Source organism: Tachypleus tridentatus, chromosome 7 (assembly GCF_004210375.1).
Source record: "Tachypleus tridentatus isolate NWPU-2018 chromosome 7, ASM421037v1, whole genome shotgun sequence".
Taxonomy (NCBI): domain Eukaryota; kingdom Metazoa; phylum Arthropoda; class Merostomata; order Xiphosura; family Limulidae; genus Tachypleus; species Tachypleus tridentatus.
Window position 1 is genome coordinate 146,145,362 of NC_134831.1, and position 26,927 is coordinate 146,172,288.

A 26,927-nucleotide genomic window follows, 5' to 3' on the forward strand; every position below is an offset into this window, starting at 1 on the left:
TGCGTTGTTACACTCAACCACTTCTTTGAGTAGAGCTTCGAAAGATGAAAATAAGAAAAGGGAAAACAAAAACCTTTTTAGTATTTAATAGAGAAAATGTGAACACTGAAATTAGCCCAAATACTAGCTAGTCAAAAGTTTAAGACCATACTGAAACGAAGCGTTAATCGGTAAACACGTAACAAAATTTAGTCATTTGTGTTCAATTGAGCATTAGCGTTGTCAACATCTCCTGTGTTACATTGGGTAAAAACATAGCAAAAGCTAAAAAATTGACAGAGTTTGAACGTGGCAGAATTGTCGAGCTGTCTCTCTTTACTGGGTGTAGTAAAATTGCTGTTGCAAATTTCTTAAAAGACCCTGACGGATACGGAACGAGAATTTCAAGTGGTCGACCCAAGAAAATATCACCGCCGTTGAGCAGGAGGATTCCATGGGTTGTCCGGCAAGACACCAGACGGTTGTCTATCCAGATTAAGCCCTTACGGACGCAGAATGCAGCTCAAAACAATAACACGACATCTACGAGAGAAAGACTTTAAAAACTGTAAACGTCTTCAAAGGCCACGCCTCCTTCTACACCATGAAACAGCGCGGCTTAACTTTGCTGAGAAGCACCAAACGTGGGACGTAGAAAAGTGGAAGAAGGTTTTGTTCTCTGATGAGAAAAAATTTAACCTGGATTGTCCAAATGACTTCCAACGTTACTGGCACGATAAGGATATCCCACCAGAGACATTTTCTACACGACACAGTGAAGGAGGTTCCATCATGATCTGGGTGGTTTTCTCCTTTTATGGAACAATGGAGCTTCAGGTTATACAGGGGCGTGAAACAGCAGCTGGTTACATTGGTATGTTGAAGAGAGCATCCTTATTGACTGTAGGCCCTTGCTTGTGGGGAAATGACTGGATCTTTCAGCAGGACTATGCTGCAATCCACAATGCCCACAGTACAAAGACCTTTTTCATGACGAATAACGCGATTCTTTTGGACCATCAAGCGTGTTCGCCCAAACTGAACCACATTGAAAATGTCTAGGGGTGGATGGCAAGGGAAGTCTATAGAAATGGACAATTCCAAACAGTGCATGATATTCGTGAAGCCATCTTCACCATTTGAAATAACATTCCGTTAGCCTTTTGCAAACGCTTATATCGACCATGCCAAAGCAAATGTTTGCAGTTATTCTCAATGACGGCTATGTAACTTACCACTGAGACCTCTTGTTGAGCATTTCCTACCATGTTTAGGGCTTTTTTTTTGGTATGGTCTTAAACTTTTGACCAGCTAACATTTAGACTAATTTCATAGTGTTCGCATTTTCCCTGTTAAATGCTAAAAAAGGTTTTTATTTTTATTTTCCTTTTTTATATTGTCATTCTTCGAAGGTTCTACTCAAATAAGTGATTGTGTCTAACAACGCAAAATGCATATTTTGTCTTTATGTTCATTGGCCTTAAGATTTTGGCCAGCAGTGTATAAGAAATTTTAAATGGTTCCGTTTGAAATTAACTAGTTAATAAATGCATAGTTTTTTTATTTCATTCATTTCTATTTCTCTTTAAGTATAGGCTTGCGAGAAAACTCTGTTTTATATATCAGTTTTAAAACTGTTTCTTTGTAAATTAGCACATTTGTTGTTGCTTTTAGCATTTCTTATAAACGCGTCTGTACCATTGCTTTTCTGGAAAAAATGATTACATTACAAAGATCTATGTTCAAATAATAATGAGTTATACTTCATGTTTTTAATCAGTTTACGGCGGGAATTTTTTTTTTTTCATGATAGTAAACAGTAAATCAGTCGAGACATTAAGTTATCAATCTATACAGGCCGGGCATGGCCAAGCGTGTTAAGGCGTGTGATTCGTAATCCGAGGGTCACGGATTCGCATCTCTGTCGCTCCAAACATGCTCGCCCTTTCAGCCGTGGGGGGCGTTATAATGTAACAGTCAATTCCTCTATTCGTTGGTAAAAGAGTAGCCCAAGAGTTGGCGGTGGGTGGGTGGTGATGAATAGCTAGCTGCTTTCCTTCTGGTCTTATACTGCTAAATTAAGGACGGCTAGCTATCTCTATAACCCGCGAGTATCTTTGTGCGAAATTCAATGCAAACAAACAATCTATACAGTAAGTTGAATTAGGAATTTAAGAATAATCTGTGAAAATGTACTTGAGTTGTCATCGGTCAAAAAGACAAACGACATTTTAAAGTATATTTTAGTCCTTTTTGTACGTTTTTATTTCTTTTTCCATCCGTATTTCTTTTAGTTCTTTATTAATAACTGAGAACTTTCATTCAAGATAATTGTCTAACAGTAGTTGTAGTTATAATTGAAATAAATAGTTTAATTGCTAATTGAATTAACTTGTTGTTCGAAGCACTATTCGTTTTTTGTTTGTTTGTTTTGTTTGTTTTTAATTTCGCACTAAGCTACTCGATAACTATGTGTGCTAGCCGTCCCTAATTTAGCAGTGTAAGACAAGAGGGAAGGCAGCTAGTCATCACCACCCACCGCCCACTCTTGGGCTACTCTTTTACCAACGAAAAGTGGGATTCACTGTCACATTATAACTCCCCCACGGCTGAAAGGGCGAACAAGTTTGGAGCGACCGGGATTCGAACCCGCGACTCTCAGGTTACGAGTCGAACGCCTTAATCCACCTGGCCATGACGGGCTGTTTCTGTTTTTTGAATTTCGCGCACAGCTACTCGAGGTCTATCTGTGCTAGCCGTCCCTAATTTAGCAGTGTAAGACAAGAGCTAGTCATCACCACTCACCTCCAACTCTTTAGCTACTTTTTTACCGACGAATAGTGGGATTGACCGTCACCACGACTGAAAGGGCGAGCATGTTTGGTGCGATAGGGATTCGAACCCGCAAGCACTATTTGTAAAATCGTTCGACAAAATGTAAGACATTGGGGTAGAGGTGCTTACACATTTCATGTTGCCAACATAGTGATAGATGTTTTCCTAATGTTCTATTCGTGCAAAACTTTACAATAATTTTTATTTAACAGTAATTAATTTTATCAGTTCCTGTTCTTCACATATTACATTTATATTCTTGACGAGGAAAACTATTTTTATTTAATACTGATTAACGTTCAACAATATCTGGCCATTTTGTTGAAAAAATTATGAGTTGTGGTCCATTATTCAGTGCTCTCTTATCAAAAAAACTATTGATATTTAATTTATGGTCTATTGTTATCCATAACTCTTTTCTAAAGAACTATTCGTACTTAATCTATTGCCTGTTGGTATAAACTAAGAAGCAAAAATGACGCTGTTTGTTAACAAGGTTCTATAGGTGGATGGTCTTACTGGACATACTTTGTGACTAATGTTTGCGCTGATAGAATGTCACTGGTTCAATAGGATAATGAGCTTATAATGTCGGGTCTTAAAGTGTGATAATATCATTAACTTTATTGTAACAATCAAAGTCTTAAAATTAATAATTATCGAATTTGTATATTGTACATTTCTTAATTATCAGTTATTATTAAATCTCTCTCACAATTACAGTTTTGCTCTATTTGTAAAACGTACATTAAATCTGCTACGTGAGAGCTCCAGTTCTTATCATTACTGTCAACTTTAAAGGTTCCGCTTATATATTTAATTGCGTTACGTACACTTCACAAATGACTATTATATAGTTCATTCAGGAAGAAGATAATAAAACGCAATTAAAGCTCTGAGATGAAACGAAACCAGAACTTACTTTATTACTTTTGTCAACACTGAAACAATCAGCACCATTGACTATAGCTGGTGTAAATGTCAGGATATATTTTCAGGAACAGTTCACTATCAGGCAAAAACACCAAGCCGCCTCAACCCACCAAACTGGAATTCCTGACAACTTTGGTTAGCATTATTTCTCTTCATTACTCTATTTCTCAATATTCAATCCTAAAACAACATTTCCATGTTAAATCATTCCTAGCTAAAAGAAATAATGCCAGAAAGCCATTTAAATTGATAACCATTTAACCATCATCCACGGTACAAAATGAACTAGAAAATGTCAGAGGTATTACAGTTAGTATAGATCCAGAAATTCTTGGCTGAGGCTAAAGACTTTATCCATCGGATGACCAGCATGAACTTCAAGTCCTCTTTTGTCCATACGTCAACTGTAAGGTTCCAGTTAACCAAAAGGAGTAACACACTTTGTGGATTCTTTATATATTTTCTATAGTTATTGATAACTTTACAGTTACGACTATAAAAAGTTAGTGATATTAAAAAAATAACGATTATCCCTCTTCTTCAGATAACATCAAAGCAACTTTTATTCTTCATTTTACAATTTTTATATGGACCATTCAAATGATAAACAATACCCTCCTTCATCAATACCTTCAGCATTACAATTTTGTATGGACCATTCAAATGATAAACAATACCTTTAGCATTACAACTTTGTATGGACCATTCAAATGATAAACAATATCCTCCTTCATCAATACCTTCATCATTACAATTTTGTATGGACCATTCAAAAGATAAACAATACCCCCCTTTATCAATACCTTCAGCTTTACAATTTTGTATGGACCATTCAAATGATAAACAATACCCTCCTTCATCAATACCTTCAGCATTACAATTTTGTAGGGACCATTCAAATGATAAACAATACCCTCCTTCATCAATACCTTCAGCATTACAATTTTGTATGGACCATTCAAATGATAAACAATACCCTTCGTCATCAATACCTTCAGCATTACTATCATGTTTTGTACTTTTGATATTACAATAGTTGATATTTTCCCTTATATATAGATAACTTAAGTGTTATTCTTAAATATTTTTGTGCAGAACATTAATTTTTCCTTTGCAATAACTTAAGTATTTCCTGTCATTTTTAGTTTAATATGGTGAGCATTTACATCACATAGAATTTTTAAATTTTAACATAACCTTCTCCAGCCATGTGTGTAGTTTAGAAAGTAGGACATTGGTCACGACAACCCATCTCACCCAGTTGATTAGCAGTAAACTTAAAGGTTTTTTTAATCCTAACTATCGGTATTCGAATACAGCATTGGTCACAGTAATGATAGCTTATTGTGTAAATTTGCGATTAAAGAGACAATCCTGGCGTTTGTTTCAAATGTACGAAAAGAACAGATTGGTTGTTGTTTTCTCAAAGCTTTTAAACATATATAGTTTCAATCGAACCTGATGGATTGCTAATCTTACAGCCTGAAAGTTTCATTACATATCTCTGTCACCAGAGTGCACTAGTGAAATATTAAATTAATTTGATATATTTTTTTTATAAAATAGTCATGTGGTTTCACCATTCAAAGATTCTAAATTTTAATTGGTTATAATTTTACAAAGCTTTGTGTGTTTTAAAATGTCATTAACCTGTTGCTCAATAATATTAAACTAAATTACCTGTATACCACTTTAATCACGCATAAATTTATATTTACTTAAGTCAAAAGAACAAGAAAATTTACTCCATCTCTTTCAAACATAAAAGCAAATTGATATTCGTTTCTTTTATATACGTCTAAATTAAATCACTATGAAATGTTTATACACAAGTATAGAAAGTGAAGATAACATGTTTTGAGTATATTTTCACTTGTTCATACTGATCATTGATTTAACATCTTTACTTTCACTCACAATATGAGCCAAATAGTAGCAGTACTCAATTCGTATAAAAATTGAGTTCATTCTATCGTATATTAAAAATGTCGATGTCAGTTCGTCGATTAGCTGCGCTCATACAGAAGTAAGTTCTTCTGTCTCTAAGTTGTTTTCACGACATTAATGAAGAAAACTTTGGTCGTGAGAAAATACTGTAGACCATCTTGAAAGAATAATAGGGGATTAGTCATTTGTCAAATGTTTGTTTGTTTGTACCAAATACACAAAAATAGTTTTGGCATATCTTAGCCGTATTATTGTTGAACTTACCAAATACACAAAAATAGTTTTGACATATCTTACCAGTATTATTGTCGAACTTACCAAATACACAAAAATAGTTTTGACATACCTTAGCCGTATTATTGTTGAACTTACCAAATATTCCTAAGACGCAAAATTATATAAAGTAAGCATTTATTATGTTACCTTAGTAATTTTGTTTTATTTGCAAATTCATTTATAAATTTGCAAAATAGTTGGTAATTAAAGACAGAAATATCACAAATGTGTTACGTACAACAGTTTATTCATAAAACAACATAACCGTTAAGAACTTTTACTGAAAAACTTTCCCCTCACTTACAAAATGTTATTTCTAAACAAAACAGTACAAATCTAGTCATTTGAATACAAAATTATTGAACATTGTCACAGACCGATAGAGTCACTTCCTCTATAGGCTTTATTGGCTGGGTAGGATTTCCACAGAACTCTGAATATTTCAACTGGCGGCCTCTAGGTGACACATATGAAACCATGGTTGAGTTATACAACGCATAAGCAACATACAACAAATTAATACATTATGGAGAAACTTCAATATATTGTTAACCACTTTACCGTATTCACAAAAAGTTACACTGAGTTTTTTGTATGATTTAGAAAAATAGGGTTATTTGTTTGTTCATAATTTTAAATTTTCCCCTTTCTTTTCTTAATGATTCGCAACGCTACACAACACATGAAATGTTTCAATAATAATTTACAAAAACTGAATAAGATTTAATTGCATACATTATACTTAATAAACTAGAAATGTTTCAAGTTATTTTCATGTCACAATTTAGTATAAAAATCATGTTTTATATAAGTTTTACTTCGTTATTTTTCTTCCAACAACGTCAGTTAAGAACGCAAACCATCCTTGTTTTCTAATCTTACATGAAATTCAAAATAACAGAACAGAAAAGTTGGTAACGAGAGTAATTATTTCGAGTTAACTTTCGTAATATGACAATTTAGGTTTAGTATTTAAAGGTTTTAAAGTGAAAATAAATAATATAACTTTCTATACTACTTACTGTCGAGAAACTCCAATCAGAAGGTTAACTTTAATGGATCGAAGAAAAAGCTCATCTCTGTCATTACTTCTTTTAAGATGCCAGGATTCGGGGTCCAAGATAGACACAGAACGCTTGGTCCAGTGAACTTGTAAGGAGTCTATTGAGCCAATGTTCCTTCTTGAGGTTACAAGATATTTCAACTTTTTTTCCTGGTTTTAAACTCCCATCTCTAAAATGAATTTAATTACCTGTTCATTGTATTAATGAAGTAAGATACATAACTCATTTTTTTAAATTTATATGCACGAATGTTTTCACATGTCTACATATAACTAATTATAGCTGCACCACATATATTTTCACTCTAATTTTCCGTTCTTTCTTATATCACAGAAACTTAAGTACAAATGCAACCCACAAAGAGTCCAACAACGCCAAAATCTGCGGTGGAGAGTGCTATATGTAGAATAACTGCAAAATCAAAAACTTTATAAAGGAAACAAGAGTCAAAAATAATTTTTATATGCTAATCTGAGTGTTCTGTAATCTCAGATTTGTTTCTGTAGTATTTCTTTATATAATTATTTTCTTTATAATTATTTTGATTTTTTATGAAATATTCTCTGTTTATAATTTAAGTCTGTTTGCAAGAAGAAATTATATTAAACTTACAAATATTCAGTGGCGTATTTAGATAGGAGCTCAACTCCAGGGCTCATGGCCTTAATGGAGGCCCGTTGATAATTTTATCCTATGTAAAATTATATGGGACTAATCAATGTTCACTTGGGGTGCCAACAATTGTTAGGGATGACAGTGCATGTTGGCTGTAAGAGATCTGCAGCCTCGCATGGTAATATCTGTTGAATTCATTTTTTGTCTCCAAAGTCAAAACATTTCCAAAAAACAAAAGACATTTACTTATTTATTGGTGAGTAACGTGCATTTACAACGTTTTAATTAATGGCAATACTTACCTAGAGATACAAGAGTTGGCACTTTATAACTTATCATACACCATTTATTTAGTGGTTTCCACTTTTGGTTTTCTCTTTCTAAAGTACCGAGAAATATTTTTTCTGGAATACGATTTTTCTCAAAGAAGGAAGTAAATTAGAATAATAAATCACATGAAAATGATGAAAATATAAACTCAATAAATAAAGTAAAGAATGTCGCAAATGACAGTTTTTCGCTTGAAAAATGAGTTGATACTTGAAGAACTGATAATAGAAAACCGTTTCTGACTCTTTTGATCGATTTGTAATTCTGTAATTCGTGAAGAAGAATTATATCCGAGTGTTACTTAATTATGCCGTCATATCTGCACCCTGCGTATTTGTAAACAAATAGTACCGCTTCGAGAACATTTTTCCAAGTTTTTCTCAATTTTTGGCCACAAATGACAGTTTGTCGTTTAAATACTCGGTAGATACTTCAGAAACCAATAATATCTAACTGTTTCTGACGTTGTTCATTGCTTTATAGCTCCCAAAACGTTGAATCTGCGTGTGTCCTCTTCACTTTCGTTTTAATCCACTACGCGTAGCAAATTTAGTTGCTTAATATTTGGGATACATTCTAACGGAGAAATATGAAGTTCTCCATGACAGAAAATGGAGGCGAAACAGGAAAATTGTGACCCCTCTTGTAAATCTACGTGCACGCAGGATAAAAATTTCGCGAAATTGGGGTTTGCGTATCGTATAATAGAAAGGCCTTTCCAGTATCATATAAGAAAGAGTTTTATTACTGTATGATTCAAATGGAGAAAAATAATGCTCTACTTAAAGGAAAACGGAGGCGAAACGTGAAAATCGCGACCCTTATTTAAAATTTACATGCACACAGGATAAACATTTTGCAAAGTTGGGGTTTCCAAAACACGTAATAAAAGAGTTTTTTCAAGTAGCATATAAGCAAGAGTTCCATTATTGTATGATGTGGGACCCACAAAAAGAATTATACCCGGAGCCCTCACAAACTTAAATCCGCTAATGCAAATATTACCTTGTTTAATCATTTCTTGAAAGTCGTACCCATGTTTTCCATACTTAATCTGCTACTTTGTGACTCTTTTATTCAAATTGCTACAATAGTTTTAGGAGCACAATACAATGGTTAACGTAATTATGGTCTTTAACGTATTTCGTTGCTCTACATGAACTTACCATGGGCTGGTGGCCCAGGCGCTTAACTCGCAACCTGAGGATGGCGTTTCGAAACATTGTCACCAGACATCTTTGCTCTTTCAACTTCGGGGCGTCATAACGTGCGATCCATCCCACTATTTGTTAGTGAAGGATTAGCCCAAGAGTTGGTGGTGTTGACTAACTGCTTTCCCTCTGGTCTGTCATTGCTAAGTCAGGGATTACTGGGACAGTATCCACTGATACTACAAGGTAATTCTTCGTACTTACAACGCTAATATCAAGGAATTCGACTCCCCCTCAGTGAACACAGCAAATACCCTGATGTGGCTTTGCTATAAGAAAACACATACACACGCTAGCGCAGATAGCCTTCGTGTAGTTTTGCGCGAAATTCAAAACAAAATAAACTATTTCGATATTGATTAATTTAATAACTTAAAGACCATAAATACGTAATGATTTTTAGCATTGTAAGGCTACAGACGTATTTCTGAGCCATATGGAGGGACGAAGTGGTAAATATATGTACTGATAAAATACACTTCACCAAAAGAGGAAAATTCGTAACTATCTCGGTTTTTCTTCAGAATTTATTCAGTACATCTCTCTTATTGCTGATAACCAAAGTCCTACAAAAAGTCTTCAAAATGTATTCAGCCGAAAAACTAAACGTTTATTACACTAATCAAACAAGGCGAAAATAGAAATCAATGTGACTCTCCATCCTTTCATCAGTGTTCCCTGGTTTATTTTATTAAAACCCTAAAATTTTATCTATAGATTTTTGGTATGTTTTATGGTATTTTTAAATGTATTTAATAATAGTAATCTATTAATCATAAAAAAGGTCAGGACCAAAGTCCTTCATAGATGCATTTTGGGTCGGATTATTACTTAGAATTATAAATTATGAATTAGCTTTTATTCAGTTTATAATCTAACTTTATATATAATGTTTGGTAGCAATGATTTAGAAACACGGAATGTAAACAACACACATCCCAAAATAAAAGCCTTTGGAACTTATTAACCATAATTCATATCAAAATTAATAATCTACCTATCACTTAGGCCCATTTTCAGATTGTCGTCAGAACCTTTTATCGAAACGTGCAAAAGACCTTTCTGACTAGTGCTATTTGCTGGTTTAGCGGTGTTAACTTCGACGTAGTAATGAAACACTGCAATGAAAAAGATACTGAGTATTAGTGTTCTGCATATGTTTCGTATTAGTTCGTGTTTCTCATGCATCAAGTAGGTGCACTTTACAGGTCAACAACAGCATTATCAATGACACAATTCGAAATTAAAGGAAATTAATGTTCTGAATTGCCACATTTTAACTCTGGTTTTGAGTCAGAATTTTATACATCTTCATAACCTCAGAGTAGGACCACATAATTCCAAATCATAGTTATCTATACAAACATTATATACTATACTGTAAATATCCGTTCCTTTAGATGATCTATATCAGATGTTGAGAAAACAAAATGTTACCTTGCACATAAATTTTGGTTCTAGTTCTGGTGGTCTTATTCATTTTTCATAATATATCGGAGAAGACTTGCAGTGTATTAGTTAGCTAGATTATGTAACACTAATACAGATGTTTGTTTAATGTTTAACTGGATAAGATAATATTACTTTGAAAGAACAAAATAAATATTTTAATGTTAATTTCAAGTGAATGAATGTTTAAAATATATAATCTTATACTTGTATCTGTTATAAGAACCTGAGCAAAAATTTCATATGAAGTTTCAGCAAATAGTAAACAAAATACATACAACAGAATGGCTCGTTAGATCTGGTCCTTAGAAATAGCTTCAGACTTTTGTTGTCATCTTTGTATTTCAGATACTCTTCAGCCTCGGGTCCTAGTTTGACACATTTGCTATTGTCTTCACCACAATCAGTACATTTCCCTCTGATAAAATCGTCCCAACTATCACATGCAATCCCTACTAGTGTACATTTTTCATTTTTCAAAGCTTCAAGATAATAATCGATGGCTCTCAGATGATCACAGCGAAGAAGTCTATCTACACCTATAGAAATAAATACGTTCCTCTGTAGGACTAAGCATATTATCCAGACAGATTGAATATGAGACACAAAATTTTGAACTAGCAAATAATATGGTGGCTATAATTATACACTATTGCTCTCTTATGCAATTTTACTGGAGGAGCTTTTTTAATTAATACACCGAAGAGGTATTTGCATGAAAACAAGGAGATTACATATGTTACCAAATACTGCAATCAACCTACTTTATATTCAGCGTTAAATTAAAGTGTATAAATGACACGTTTCTTAAACAACCTTCAAAAAGTAAAATAATTTTAAGTAACAGGTGTGGTACAAATTTTGTCGAATAACTAACTTAAAACTCCATTTTAGAGCTTTAAGAAAAGTGTATTGTTTCTTAGATGTTTAATTTATAATGAAATAATGCGAGGAACGCGATTTTGTGATTCAAATTTTAGAAAAATCATTTTGCCTGTTTCACGTTTTCTAAAAATATTTTTGTTATAAAACCAAGAAATGATTAAAATATTTTTAATGTAAGATTTCTTCTTTAAACCTACGATTCTGAATGAATTCAACAAAATATCACAAGATAAACAACTTTGATACAATTACTTGTTGATTGAGTTAAGAATTTTCAACCAAAATTTCTCAAAATCATTAAATTTGGTTTCATTCCAGCCTTTAGTTTTTATAAAATCTAGTTTGCAGCGATCCTGAGTTAAATTTAAACAAACGACGTTGGTTATTTTTAACTCGTGTGTCATTACTAGTCATGACGGGTTGAATTATCACACCTTTAGTGGTTTACGTATGCCTATATAGAAAATGTTATTGCTTTTTATAAAATCCTATTTTATTGTTAATTTATGCACGTATATGTATAAAGAACAAAATTAGGAACATATATCTTTAAACAGAAAAAAAACAACTCCACTCACCTTGTATAACACCATCTGAGAATAATGTTTCTAATGAATCAGATAAACATCCTGGTTGTTTATTTCCCCTGTTGGGGAAGAAATCAACATGGCCTACAAGTTCATTTGTTCCTAAACCTAGAATAGATGAAAGTATCTTGTTCATAAAATGTTTCAAGTCATTTACTTCTGTCATGTATAATTTCTGCTTATCAGCCTTTTACAAATTAAAACTTTATGTCTAATATTTCCCTCTTGAAATTTATATAATATTTGTTGTTTTGAATTAAGCACAAAGCTATACAATGGGCTATCTGTGCTCTGCCCAACACGGGTATCAAAACCCGGCTTTTAGAGTGGGAAGTCCGCAGACATACTTCTGAACCACTGGGGGGCATATAATATTAGACTCTTACGTTAAACAACAAACAGGCAAAGCCGTGTTGTAATTAATCAATATACAAATGTCTATAAATGTCCAAAAATATCCTACATATTAAGATTTGGACGGAAAACAAATGTAACTTTCAGTTTCCTACGAGTAAGATACTGCCTTGAACGATTTTGAGTATAAAGAAAATTTTAGTTTAAAAGCAAATTCTAATGCAATTATCAATTCTTAGACGCCGCATAGCGGCTCGCAGAATGACTCTGAGTTTTTGGTGTTTTTTGTTTTAAGGACAAACTTTTAACTCATAGCTCCGTCATCTCTTGACCGATATGAAATCTAATTACAGTTTTAGATAAAGAAGTTCAAACTCTTTCGATTAATTATTAGACCAATCCCAAACTATGATAGATTAATTTGTTCTAATTTTGCTTGAAAGAATTTCAATTTTAAGGTACGCAGGTAAAGATTCTGGTGAGTAATGAAATTGAATCAAGTATATGCACGTTCCACGATTGATATTGATATTACTGGCGTACCAAAATATAGTTAAACGAAAAAAAAATGAGGTATCATAGATTAATATATTCTAATCCTGGCACAGCATGGCCAGGAGGTTAAGGTGCTCGACTCTTAATCCGAGAGTCCCGGGTTCGAATCTCCGTCTCATCAAACATGCTCGCCCTTTCAGCCGTGGAGGGGTTATAATGTTACGCTCAATCCCATTATTCGTTGGTAAAAAACAGCCAAAGAGTTAGCTGTGGGTTTTGAAGACTAGCTGTCTTCCCTCTACTCATACACTGCTAAATTAGGGATGGCTAGCGCAGATAACTCTCGTGTAGCTTTGCGAGAAATTCAAAAACACCAATTCTAATCATGCCTAAAAAAAATTTCAAGAGCCACGATTGTTCAAAATTCCCTCTTCTTTGGAAATAACTTAACAACTATGTTTTTAATAGTGTAAAATGTCCAGTAGTTGAATGAACTGGTTAGTGCTGCCATAAAAAATATCATAATTAAAATAATAATATTCCAATATTTACCGAAAAGCAATGTTTTGCTGCTATCCGTGTGGATCACATCAACAAATTCCGCATCACTCCGATCCAGACGAACATTTTCAGCCATGCCTGTGAAGAAACGTCCAGCTGGATCTAGTCCTGAAGATTAAACGACTCGTGTTTTCAATTACAAAATATTGGGGACATATAAAGAGTTACTGTAGGCACACCGAAATATTCGAGAATATAGATAAGAGAACCCTAGAGTAGTTAAGCTGAGTATCTAACAGTCGATGTTTTAAAAAATATGCTATAAACAACACATATATATTTAATATTAGACAGATAGGAAAACAGTCAGACGGACGGAAGGACAAATAGCCGAAATTGAACATTATGGTAATTTAAAAGTTAGTACCTTCATTATAGCTTCACTAAACGATTTAAATTATATTACTCTAAGTATTTGATCATCAAATTTATTATTCGGTTAAGAATTTAAAATGCTTCAACACGGATATTAAAGTTCGTCTTCCGAAGAGAAGGAAATAATAGAATCTAGTCATCTTAAAAACATTATATATACATATCAGTATGTTTTTCATTTGTCATTCACTTTCAAAACTGTTCAGTAAAGAGCAAGGTAAAAATAATTAATTTCAGCAAACATTTCTGATTTATAGAACTTCACAAGCTTAGGTTTTCAAAAATTTCGTCATATGTTTAAGAGTTGTCCTCTGATCGCAACTTTCACTTTAAACAAAACTGTCTGAATGAAATTTATACTTTTCTTTCTGTTTGAAAGACAGATTCAGTGGACCCACACTGTCTTCATTAGATTAACCTTCTTACTTACAAGGACAAATTGTAAAGGTTTTTTTTTCTGATGTCCATGTTTATTGGAGAAAAACAGACTTACCAGTTATCCTTCTCACTTTGTTTAATCGTTCTCCGGCATAGCCAGCCGTATGTGCTCCAAGACTGTGGCCAATGAGGTGGACACTGTCTAGAGAGATGCCTTTGATTTCCTATGGTGATTCATACAATTAATTATTTAGAAACGGTTAAATCCTCTTGAACTAAACGTGTTTAAGTGTGGTAGTTTAATTTGTCCAGATTTTGTTTCAGATATTTCATAAGCTTTCCTTTTCTTTTGGGTTAAATGTATAGCTTTATATAAAAAGTTGTTAACTCCAACATGCCTTAGTAATATAAATGACGTTTTGATATAGTTTTCTTTTAGAAACAAGAAAAGCAAAAAATTGTGAAATAGCAGCCAAAAATACAATTTAAATTACAATACTTCGATTTTTCCCATGTACATGGGTTGAGTTTTTATATGTTAGGCTGATTTCAACTTGCATGCACTTGTTTTGTAAACAATAGATGACCCTAATGTTTCTTTACATCGTTTTTCTTAAAAGTGGCAGAATACTATTATATGAGAATGGTTAAATAATAGTGTCATATAACTTGTTTTGAATGAAAAGAACATCAGAAACTAATAATTGTAAAACTTAAAAAACACACAAAACAGGTTAGGACTTTTTACACTGCGTGCAACTTTCAACATAACTCTTATAATATACTATCTCTATTTTGTTGGCAAGCTGTCACTGTTTTTTATTAGTAGAAGACCTGGTATAACGTATAAACATTACATTTGTTATAAGGAATGGCTGAGTGACCTCGAAGCTTTTTTCGGTTACTTTGTTCTGTTTTTTCGTTTTTTGAATTTCGCGCAAAGCTACATGAGGGCTATCTGCGCTACCCGTCCCTAATTTAGGAGTGTAAAACTAGAGAAAAGGCACCTAGTCATTACCACCCATCGTCAACTCTTGGGCTACTTTTTTTTACCAACGAATAGTGGGACTGACCGTCACATTATAACGCCACCACACATGAAAGGGCGAGTATGTTTGGCGCGACGGAGATTCGAACCCGCGACCCTCAGATTATAAGTTGAACGTCTTAACCCACCTCGCCCTGTTCTGTAAGAAGAAATCCTGGCTATGATAATATTATAATGTATACATGGTATTTGGCTGTTTAGTTATGCGTTTTACATATGTTGTAAAACTCAGTCAAGTTTAAAATATACTTCTCTTCAGTAGGTAAAGCTCAGACAGTGTTAAACTATAAATCACATTTAATTCTATCCAATGGGTAAAACTCAGATGAATTCTTGTTTGTAAAGATTGATAACACAGTCACCAAAAAATATATCAGTTGTGTCACTAATGAAAAACAAGGCAGTTTTATAGCAGAAGTAAACATTTGTCTTATGGATAGAATTAGTAGTGAAGTATAGTTTATGACTGGATGAATCCAATGTATGCATCATAACATAATTATAGCCAGAATTTCTTCTTACGGAACGGGCCCGTGTATGGCCAGGTGGATTAAGAAGTTCAACTCGTAATCTGAGGGTCGCCAGACTCGAATCCCAGTCGCACCAAACATGCTCACCCTTTCAGCTGTGGGGGCGTTATAATGTTATATAAATAACAATAAATAACTATTTATGGAGGTTTCACAGTCTGTTATCAGAAATATTCTTGTTAATACACAACACTCATTCTGTTTTCTTGTCCTTATAAATTCGTCACCTCAAGTAAACTAGTTTATCAGTTGGTTGCTTTAAAGTAATTTACAAAAAAATTATCTTCCTTTACTTTTACTTGCTAGTAACTAACCAGTTATTGTTGTCTTGTTAGAGCAGTTTTATTATTTGTACTATCATTATTAAACAGGTTTGTTTCATCCCTCAGTTTATATTGTTTCTGAATCCAAACAATTAACTAGTTAAGTTGTCTTATCAAAGTCACGTTTATCATTTCAAATTTTCAAATAATTCATTACAAGGTTTGACCATGTTATGTTTACCTGTAAGCGACTAATCAACAGGGCTATCTCAGCTCCTACAAGTCTTATATTCGCTACCGCTTGGTAGTATGGAAACCAGCTTCCTTTGCTCCAGTCAACTAAGATTATATTGTAATCACCTTGTTTTAGATATTCATCCTTCATGTTCTACAGAAAGTAAACACATAATTTATTAGTTAAAATCTTTTTCTGTACATTTTTAGCAAAGCGATAATTACAGAGTAAAATAAATATTTAAAAATATATACAATTTGGGAAAAATAAAGTACTGTCGTCTAAACGTGCCAGATTTCAAAGAAACTATATTAGTTTCTAATAACCACTAAAACACAACTTTTCTTTCGTGATGTAAGTAAAAATATTGTAGTTTTAACTGAACGGGATACTGTAGTAAACCATTTCAATAACCTACTTACAAAGGAATAGACATAATATATTTTACAGTCAAGATTTATGTTGAGAATTGCCCTTTTAGCTTCATTAGATTAAACAATATTCGCAGTTTTATAAATTCGTGTTATTTTATATAAAGACGGTAATTTAATAGCTTACACAAAACTAAGGTCTCATATGAATTGTCATAAATTGGTTTAATAGTCTGACTTACATTTGCGCGTTGCAAAGTGCCTAAACATATTGTATATGTATTTTTCTACGCTCAACTTCATGTAATAAACAATAGCATATATTCTATATAAAATTTAACAATTTTTTGTTTATACTTCAACAAAATTCTGTGGAATTTACCTTTACCCATGTTTTAGTCCTAAAATGTAAAATAACGCCACGAAGAAAGATCTTTTTGTTTAAAATCAACCATTTCAATAACCACTTTCAGTAGAAAAGATGGAAAATATTTAACAATTAAGATTTATAAATAAAGGTGCTCTCTATTATTATTATTATTATTTATTAAATAATATACATATTTTACCAATGTAATAAACAATATCAGACAATGAGAGGCACAAGGTTTAAAAATTGTTTTGTCTCATATATTTCAACGAAATTTTGTGGAACTTACGTTTAACCATAATTCAGGATTAAAACGTGGAGTGAAGCCATGAATAAGAATCTTGGTGTTTGCTGATGGAATAATACCCGAGTTAGAAATATTGCTTTTATTTGTTTGGTCCAATATTTCGTAGTTGTTTTTGTCTTTAGATGTGTACAAAATGAATCGTGTGTCAATGACGTCACGGTCTTGAGGAAGAACGTTGATTGGACGTCTGATTGGGTCATAAAAGTTTCCACCATTGTTGAAACATCCGAGATCATCGTAGCATTTTTCCTCTCCTATATATAAGAACAGATGCAGTACTAGCTGTTTTTAAATACACCCTCACATATAAATATGCATATTTCATTTGAAGGTGTTATTCCCTTACCCAGTATACAATATCTTTTGTTGTAGAGATCAGGCTCACTGATTTGTCGATCGATTTGAATTCGAAAACTGCTTGTGGTTGTGACAGGTGGTGACTAGGATGTTTGGAGAATGTAGCAGGACAATTTATCGCAGATAAATTTAAGAATCTGTTAATATTACTTTTAGCAATATCTCAATAAAATAGTTTTCATTTTAAGACTTACATCTATTCATTGTTAAATATTTAGGAACAAATGCTACAACATTTTCTCTTTATAGTTTTAATGGATAGTTAAATACTGTTCTATATGTGCTCTATATAGAATGAAGAATCGAACTCCAGCTTATAGAGTTTTAAATCTATAAGTTTACCGCTGACACAGCGTGAGAGTATTACGCATAAAGCTACACAATGGACTATTGTGATCTGTCCTCCACGGGTTCATCCGAGGATCGAGGGTTCGAATCCCAGTCACATCAAATATGCTGGCCCTGTCAGCCGAGAGGACGTTATAAGTAATGGCCAATCCCACTATTCGTTGGTAAAAAAGTAGCTCAAGAGTTAGCGGTGGGTGGTGATGAATAGCTGCTTTCCTTCTAGTCTTACATTGTTAAATTAGGGACGGCTAGCGCAGATAGCCCTCGTGTAACTTTGAGCGAAATTCAAACCAACCTTCACTGGTATCGAGACCCGATTTTTGTGGTTTGCACCAGCAAACTTACCGCTATGCTACTCGGTTGAGTACACAGGGGAACAGGATATTATTTTGCAATAAAAGAGATATATTACTAGCTTTAATTATACATTTTTCAAGAGCTCAGTATTAAATGTAAATTGCAGGCTCGTTCCAAGACAATAAAACATATTATCATTAAGTATATAGATGTCGACTATTGTTTACAAAGAATTACAGCTGTAATAGCTAATAATTAACTTAACTCCTTAGAAAAAATAATCTTGTAACTCTCGAGACAAAACTCGTTAACATCTCACTTGTTCACTTAATTTTAAGATTAAAATTTATAACCGGAAACCGAAAGTGTTAACACCTTATTTTCACTCATTGGGCAAATGATTTAATCAAAATGCACTTTCGGAAAGCATGAAGAACATAAACAGTTATTTAAATAAAGCCTGAGTTCTGTGAGGTTTATTAAGTTTTGTTAAATTCTTTCTGATTACTTCTTTAAAAAACATTTATTTGGACTTGAATGTAGAACTTTCTTTAAGGCAAGACCAAAATACGTACCACTAAAATTAGGATAAGCATCTATGATGTAATGAAATACACAATACGTCACTATATAAAGTCTTTAACGGTTCACATTTTGAAACTATTGTGCTAATATGTATTTCACACAGACATCTACGGTCAGAAAAACGTTATAACGATTGCAAGCTATTGAGACACATTGCATAATTAAAAGATACATATCATTCAGGTTTATCTTGTATCCATATAACTTAATTGGTATTATTTATTATTATCTCACGTTTTAGTCTCTTCAAAATGTTTCTGAATGAATATCCACTAGTTGATCCATGAGTTGAAACTGCTACCAAGGAAACCAATAGCAAGAATAAAACAAAACCATGTCCCTCAACAAGAAACATCCTTGAGCTGAAACTTAACACTGCTGTCTCTGTTTAGTTACTGATCGTCTGCTAAATTAAGTGATACTTTTTAATATGTGAGCTCATTTTGTCACGATTACCTTAAGGACTGTCTTTCTTTCAGTGATTATCTTTCCCCTAATGAGTTATTCCCAAGGTAAGCAAGATTGTTTCTAGTGTTGCCTCATTGCCTCATTGCATCATAAACGTTTTATCTACCCGCAACAGAGCAAGATAAGGTGTTCTCAAGGCAAACCACGCTGTTTTCAGCATTAACTCACTGTGCAAAAATATACGGACACGATTCACATCGATTTATGACGTTACTTTTAACGACATTAGAAAAAGTATGCTATTTCCCTCGTGTTCTGAGAAGTTAGATCGAAATAAGCCTTAAAAATCAACAAAAGAAATGTATACGTTATTTTACGGTATATTTGTATTTTTCAACAGTACTCTGATCTTATGGTTTTAATTCATGAGAAAAACACAAATATGGAGTAAGATTTGATTCCTCATTTGTTTCACAGCAAAACCACAGTGGATTTCAACATTCTAAAATCTTAGTGTTATCATTATCCTTCTGGGTGACATAAAGTAATTATCAAACTATAAATGACGATGTAATAAAAACGTTCCAGATTCTAAGAGTTGATGTTGCATCAGGTACCTAAGTTGATTGTAAACATGTATAAAATATAACTAAAACAACTATATAGTAAACACATCAAACACTATCATTTGCAACAAGAAATAAAGTGGAAGAAAAGGAAACACTTTAAACACAACTGAACAGGAAACTTGAAATCGATGACTTTAACGTAAAAAGCACATCTGTCTCTACCGTAACCTGATAGTGAAAAAGGTAAACTTAATAAATACGTTATAAAATATTCATAACAAACCTCGCTCTACGAAAGAAATATTGGGATTGACCGTAACATTATCACATTATGACATTGAAGTGGAGGTACTTACAGATTTCATGTTGCGATAGATATATAAGCTGTTAAAAGATCACTTGATGTCCTATTCACGCAAAAATATAAAATGTTTTCTATCTATTGGTAATTAAGTTTATCAATGCAGTAACTTCAGATATTGAATTTCGTCTCTTGATTACGAAAACTATTACAAAATTTAGATTACTACTAATAAACCTTTAAGAACAAACAGACATTATGCGTTGCGGTCAGTTATTAAGGCAAAAGAAATTTTCATACTTAACTTGTGGTCCATTGTTTAACATTACTGTTGTTATCCATAACTCTTCTCAAAAGAACTAAGCATGCCTAAGATATAGTCTTTTGTCACACATAACTCTTGTTACAAGAACTGTTTATACTTAACCAATGGTCTATTGTCACACATAACTCTTGTTACAAGAACTGTTTACACTTAACCTATGGTATGTTGTCATACATAACTCTTGTTACAAGAGCTGTTTACACTTAACTTATGGCTTGTTATCATTCATAACTTTTGCCACAAGAACTGTTTATACTTAATTTGTGTGCTATTGCCATACATAGCTCTTGTCAAGAAACTATTCATACTATTCAGTTTTGTTTTGTTTTTCAGATATTGGCTTTAAACAGATCTTCCTTGCATCTAGAGAGAAACATTTTACGGTTTTACGACATGTATATTTCTCAGATATTAACTTTCTTCCTTTGTTTGGTTGTTTTCTTTTTTCATAGTCAAACTTTGAGTCAAGTTTTTTAGTCAGAATTCATATGAACTCCGTAATACATTTTGTGCTGATGCTCTTGGTACAGTAGTTACCATTCTTCTCTCTGAATACCATGATAGCATACTTACTTCACATGATTTTATATTGGGAACTGTAATCTCATTGATATTATTTATTTAATTACAGAATCCAATAACTTAAGTTCATAAGCTAATAAGTCATTTCCTTAAGTTGTTTCTTAATCGTATGATTACCAGTTTTTCGGTAATATTCACTCACAAAATCAATAAATTAATAATTTTATACTAAACAGTCTTTTATATCTGACTGTATTTATATCCCTCTATCTATCTATACATATATATATATACAGGCTTTCATGAATCTTCCAAGTGGCATAGACGCATACATATATTTTAAATGCAAAGATAAAAACGTGTCATAATATAATAACACACACTTACACTGCTGGCCAAAATCTTAAGGCCAATAAACATAAAGAAAAACTATGCCTTTTGCGTTATTAGACTCAACCACTTATTTGAGCAGAGCTCGAAAGATGACAAAAAGAAAAGGGAAACAAAATAAAATAACTTTTTTATCATTTAATAGGAAAAATGTGAACACTATGAAATTAGCCTAAATACTAGCTGGTCAAAAGTTTAAGACCATACCAAAAAGAAGTCCTAAACAGGGTAAGAAATGCCCAACAAGAGGTTTCAGTGGTGAGTTGCATGGCCGTCATTGCGAATAACTTCAAACATTCGCTTTGGCATGGTCAATATAAGCGTTTACAGAAGGCTGGCTGGAATGTCATTCCAAGTGGTGAAGATCATGCACTGTTTGTAATTGACGTCCATTTCTATAGACTTCCCTTGTATAACCTGAAGCTCCATTGTTACATGAAAGGAGAAAGCACCCCAGATCATGATGGAACCTCCTTTACTGTGTCGTGTAGAAAATGTCACTGGTGGGATATCGTTATCGTGCCAGTAATGTTGGAAGTCATCTGGACAATCCAGGTTAAATTTTTTCTCATCAGAGAACAAAACCTTCTTCCACTTTTCTACGTCCCATGTTTGGTGCTTCTCATCAAAGTTTAGCCGAGCTGTTTCGTGGTGTAGAAGGAGGCGTGGCCTTTGAAGACGTTTACAGTTTCTAAAGTCTTTCTCTCGTAGATGTCGTGTTATTGTTCTTGAGCTGCATTCTGCATCCGTAAGGGCTTATCTGAATAGACAAGCGGCTGGTGTCTTGCCGGACAACCCATGGAATCCTTCTTCTCAACGCCGGCGACATTTTCTTGGGTCGACCACTTGAAATTCTCGTTCGGTATCCCTCGGGGTCTTTTAAGGAATTTGCAACAGCAGTTTTACTACGCCCAATCCCACCAGCGATGGCATGTTGAGAGAGACCTTGGTTTTGCAGTTTGACAATTCTGTCACGTTCAAACTCTTTCAACTTTTAAGCCTTTGCCATGTTTTTACCCAATGTAATACAGGAGATGTCAATGGAAGATGTTGACAACGCTAATGCTTGAACACAAATGACTAAATTTCGTTACGTGTTTACCGATTATGGTCATAAACTTTTGACCAGCTAGTATTTAGGCTAATTTCATAATGTTCACATTTTCTCTATTAAATGCTAAAAAAGTTTTCATTTTTATTTTCTCTTTTCTTATTTTCATCTTTCGAGGCTTTTCTCAAATAAGTGGTTGAGTCTAACAAAGCGAAATGCATATATTTTTTTTATGTTTATTGATCTTAATATTTCGGCCAATAGTGTATATGGATTAAACTCTAGTAGTGTCCCACGGTGGGACAGCGGTAAATCTACGTACTTACAACGTTAATATTTGAGGATTCATTCCCTTTAGTGGACACAGCAAATAACTCGACATGTGTTTGCTATAAAAACACACATGTTGTAGTGGCACCATACTGCACATTATGTCCTCATTCTTATACTTACTCTTCATTGCAGAAAAGGCACTTATAATATGAGAATCGCTAAGGGAACCATCTTGTAATGCATCATGCATCTGCTTCAACCTCAACTCTGCATCTTTGGTCTTTAGTGTGCATTAGTTTTACAAACTATCGATGCTAATAACTTCTTATATACGATTCGAATCCCACTTTTTAGAGTTAACAATAATTGTGTGCTGTTTATTTTTTCCACCAATTGAGAAATCTTCGATTCAACTGGTATGTTAAATCGATTGGGATATCTTCGAATAAGTTCTTACCTTACCCGAGCTGTACCAACGGCTTAGCTTAATCGCTAACCTTATACCATCATATTCACAACCATATCAAGAACATTTCAAACGTTTATTTGTTACGTTGTTTTACTTCACATTTACAAGTTACCGTAACTTCTCCATGTTGCCTTTCATGGTCTTGGACCATCTTCAAGCAACCTAGATCTCCAAAGTAGTGTCAAACGTCTTGCATCTTCTTTTTGTCTATTCAAACCAACTCAAACCTTTCCCAGAATGACTCTTTATTATCCATATCAAGATGTGGCAGGTGTTACAAATATTCAAACCCAAAGCATCCTCGCATGTATACAACACACTTATCAATTTATTTATACGTTTACTATCTACTGGGAAGCATTAGTTTATATTCGCAAAGAAACTGTTATACCTTGATCATTTTTGTTTCTAACGTTATTTTCATTCCCTTTTCTCGTTTATTAATATAGCGTTTAGTTCCCACTCCTTTCATGATATCATAATATGTTTTCAAAACAACTACTAATGTAAATCATCTTTAAAAATAAGTCCAGTCAAAGTCTTAACGTATCACTAAATAGAACAGGTTATAAGTATTGTATATCAATGTATAAACAACAATGTGTCGTGAGAAGTAATTTATGGTTTTGTGAAAAAATGACAGTACATAGTTTCTGCAGAGAAGAACTTATTTTCTTTGGATTTTCTTTTCGTACTTGATAACTTATATTATGTAACTTATATTTGTTTGAAAGTTACATAAATTTTAACAAAACATAAAGTAAGCATAATCAAGATTATAGAATTTGGTACTTAATCAACTGGCCATCCTAACTGATTTCAAAGAAATCTAGCTTTGATTTCTAGCTTTGATTATTAGAAAGTTGATCTTAGCATTTCTACCAATCATGAGAGCAGAAATCATTCTCTTCTGGCACTTCATCAAACTCTTGATAAGCTCTTAGGGATGTACTATCAGCATTTTAATTTTCATTAGAAAAGTCGAAACCATGAATGCACTGCTCTCAGTTAATTTGCTTTCTTACCTCTGATTTCTTCCTGGTATAACCTGTTCATTAAAAATATTCACGCATTTCATGACCATTCTAACTCCAAATTCACCTATTTGAGCTTTCAATAGATACGTTACAAACTAATTAAGATGAAAATAACTAATTTGCGTACTGAAGACATGTACTATAGGCAAACACAGTCATCAGCCTCAAACTTCCATTATTTGACATAGCATTTCTTTGATGTATTTAACCATTACGTAATTTGCAAACTCATTTGCATCGATTATTAGAAAATGCAGTTTCTCCATGTATTGTTATGGACTCTGTGGTACAAGTGCACTGGGCTGAAAGCCATGTATGAAATATTTTGGGAGTCATACTTCCGATATGAACACCACAAGATTACTTGAAGAATCAGGCAAGTATTACTCATGTGTAATAGTTATACATGAGATATAACAGATGCTCATACCAAATAGTTCATTCATGGTTTGTAAACGTATCAAGCATGTCCTAAACCGTCAACATCATCTGTTCATTAAACCATCAAAATCTGAGTAGATCTCTTTTAGTATTCCAAACCAAGCTACTTATTGTTTAGTGTACATATTTGCAATGAGCTGCACTGCCATATTAACCAGTAGATAAGTTTATTTCAATTGGAAAAGTAATCATTAATTATCAATACATTAGAATTACTTTTGAGTAAAACAGTATCTGTGGAAGCTTTCTCTAAGTCACATGAAGAAAACTTTCGTATAAAGTTTTGTGTTTTACCAATGCAGTTTTGACACTTTTTAGTATTATTGGGTTGTCATTTATGGCATTAAACCTATATGTCATATACATAGATGAAACATCTCTCCCATTGCAGTGCAGGAAATTTAAACTCCATCAACCTCTCAAAACTGGCAGGTTCAATATTAATACGGATAATAATTCCTATAGTTCTTTATATATACTGTGGCATTTACGTAGACTTATTTTCAATAGAAGAACATTAAGTCTCTGAAATACAATGCATGTTTTGGAAATATTAAGTAGACAGTTGAAATAACATATATAACAAAGGAAAAGAAGAGAATGGAAGAGAATAAATAAAAAACACAAAGTATATGTTCTCTCACGGATATCTAGGAGTCTTTAATAAATGTATCACCTTACATACTTAACAACTCTACGTTTTTTAATCCTGGGTTACTTAAATCAACAATCATTATGCATTTCCAAAGGAGTTCAATCCCTAATTTAGAACAACTTGTACAAGTTGCTGAAGCACATCTTGAAATGAATATTGTTTTTAATCTAGACATCTCTAAAAATTGTAGTGCTATTTTTAGTATGAAGGGGAATTTTAGCATAAAGTGATAAGAGGAGCTTATTGTTTGTAACATTCTACAAAGTTTAGAAAACAAACTGAACAATACAAAACGTTTCTATAAATGTAAAAGCAATTTATCAGCAGCTTTGTGAATCTCAGGTTTCATCTTGTGAATGGGCAAGTTCTCTTTTGTACATGGGCTCTTGCTACACTCTTAAACAAGTTAGAATGGACAACATCGAGCATTTAAAGAAAAACTGTATGGACTTTAAATAAAATATTATTGTACTCTCAATGTTTTAATTCGGGTGTTAGCTGGAGAGAGTATGACATTAAGATCAGGTAATTTCATAAAAGTTGTCGTAGAATATTTAGAAAATTCACACCGACATTATGAATCTAGTAGCTTGCACAAACAATAATATGTAAGTGTGGATAAATCAGTAAAAATACGAGCAATCAGTGAAGTGCTGAAACAGTAGTTAATGAATTATTTATTTATAAATTATGACTAATGATTGAGAGTTTAGTGAAGTATTATATGTGGGAAAGATAGAGTAGTTACTGAGTGCGTGCAATTATTAAGTAGGGTTTGTCATCGATCAAGTAAATTTCTGTTAAGCCTAACTACTGTATTAAGCATGGGCACACATGGGGACAAGAGGGGGCATTTGGCCCCTTACACTTCACAAACAGTGCAGATATCAATAACGTAAACTTAATATTGAAAATAAACCTGCTAATTTCATGTCCTATTTTTTTTAGAACGAGTTAGCTTAAGGTCAAGCAACGAAAATGAGTACCGGTATTTAAAAGATTGAGATAAGAAACAAGTTTCAAATACGGGTTTTTTCAAAAAACGACTTAAGGTAAATAAGGACACGGAGTATTTATAAAAAAGTGATCTGGAATGTTTTAGTACTACAGAGATTTTTTAAAAATTTGTTGTTAGTTATATCGTAATTATGTGTTTGTGTTTTCTTATAGAAAAGCCATTTCGGGCTATCTTCTGAGTCTATTATAATAATTATCGAAAACGGCTAACTTACATCACGATTCATTAAATCATTTTCGTGATACTTTGGAAGCTTTAGATATTTCTTAAGCACACAGTGATAATAATTTGTGAGAGACTGACCTGAAGTAAATGGAACAAACTGTCAAACGTCTTGAAATTAAGAAACTAGTTTCGACACATTCGTGTGTCCTCACAAAAAAGAGAATGCACGAAGATGTTGAAACTAGTTGCTCTGATGTTAAGGCTTCTAAAAGTTTGGGCCATTTATTACGGACTTTCACTAACTGATATATATGATAT

The 26,927-nt window shown here is 33.1% G+C and overlaps 1 protein-coding gene across 1 annotated transcript; it reads right to left on the reverse strand.

The window, feature by feature from the left end:
* Positions 1–6,196: 6,196 nt before the first annotated feature.
* On the reverse strand, positions 6,197–19,491 carry LOC143256843 (pancreatic lipase-related protein 2-like). Its single transcript, XM_076514595.1, has 10 exons — positions 19,220–19,491; positions 17,381–17,652; positions 16,357–16,503; positions 14,390–14,498; positions 13,513–13,629; positions 12,103–12,219; positions 10,918–11,178; positions 10,188–10,308; positions 6,993–7,203; positions 6,197–6,426 (listed from the first exon to the last, which is right to left on the reverse strand). The coding sequence occupies exons 1-9, from the start codon at positions 19,338–19,340 to the stop codon at positions 7,065–7,067; spliced, it is 1,404 nt and encodes a 467-aa protein (XP_076370710.1). The 5' UTR covers positions 19,341–19,491; the 3' UTR covers positions 6,197–6,426; positions 6,993–7,064.
* Between the last annotated feature and the right edge of the window lie 7,436 nt (positions 19,492–26,927).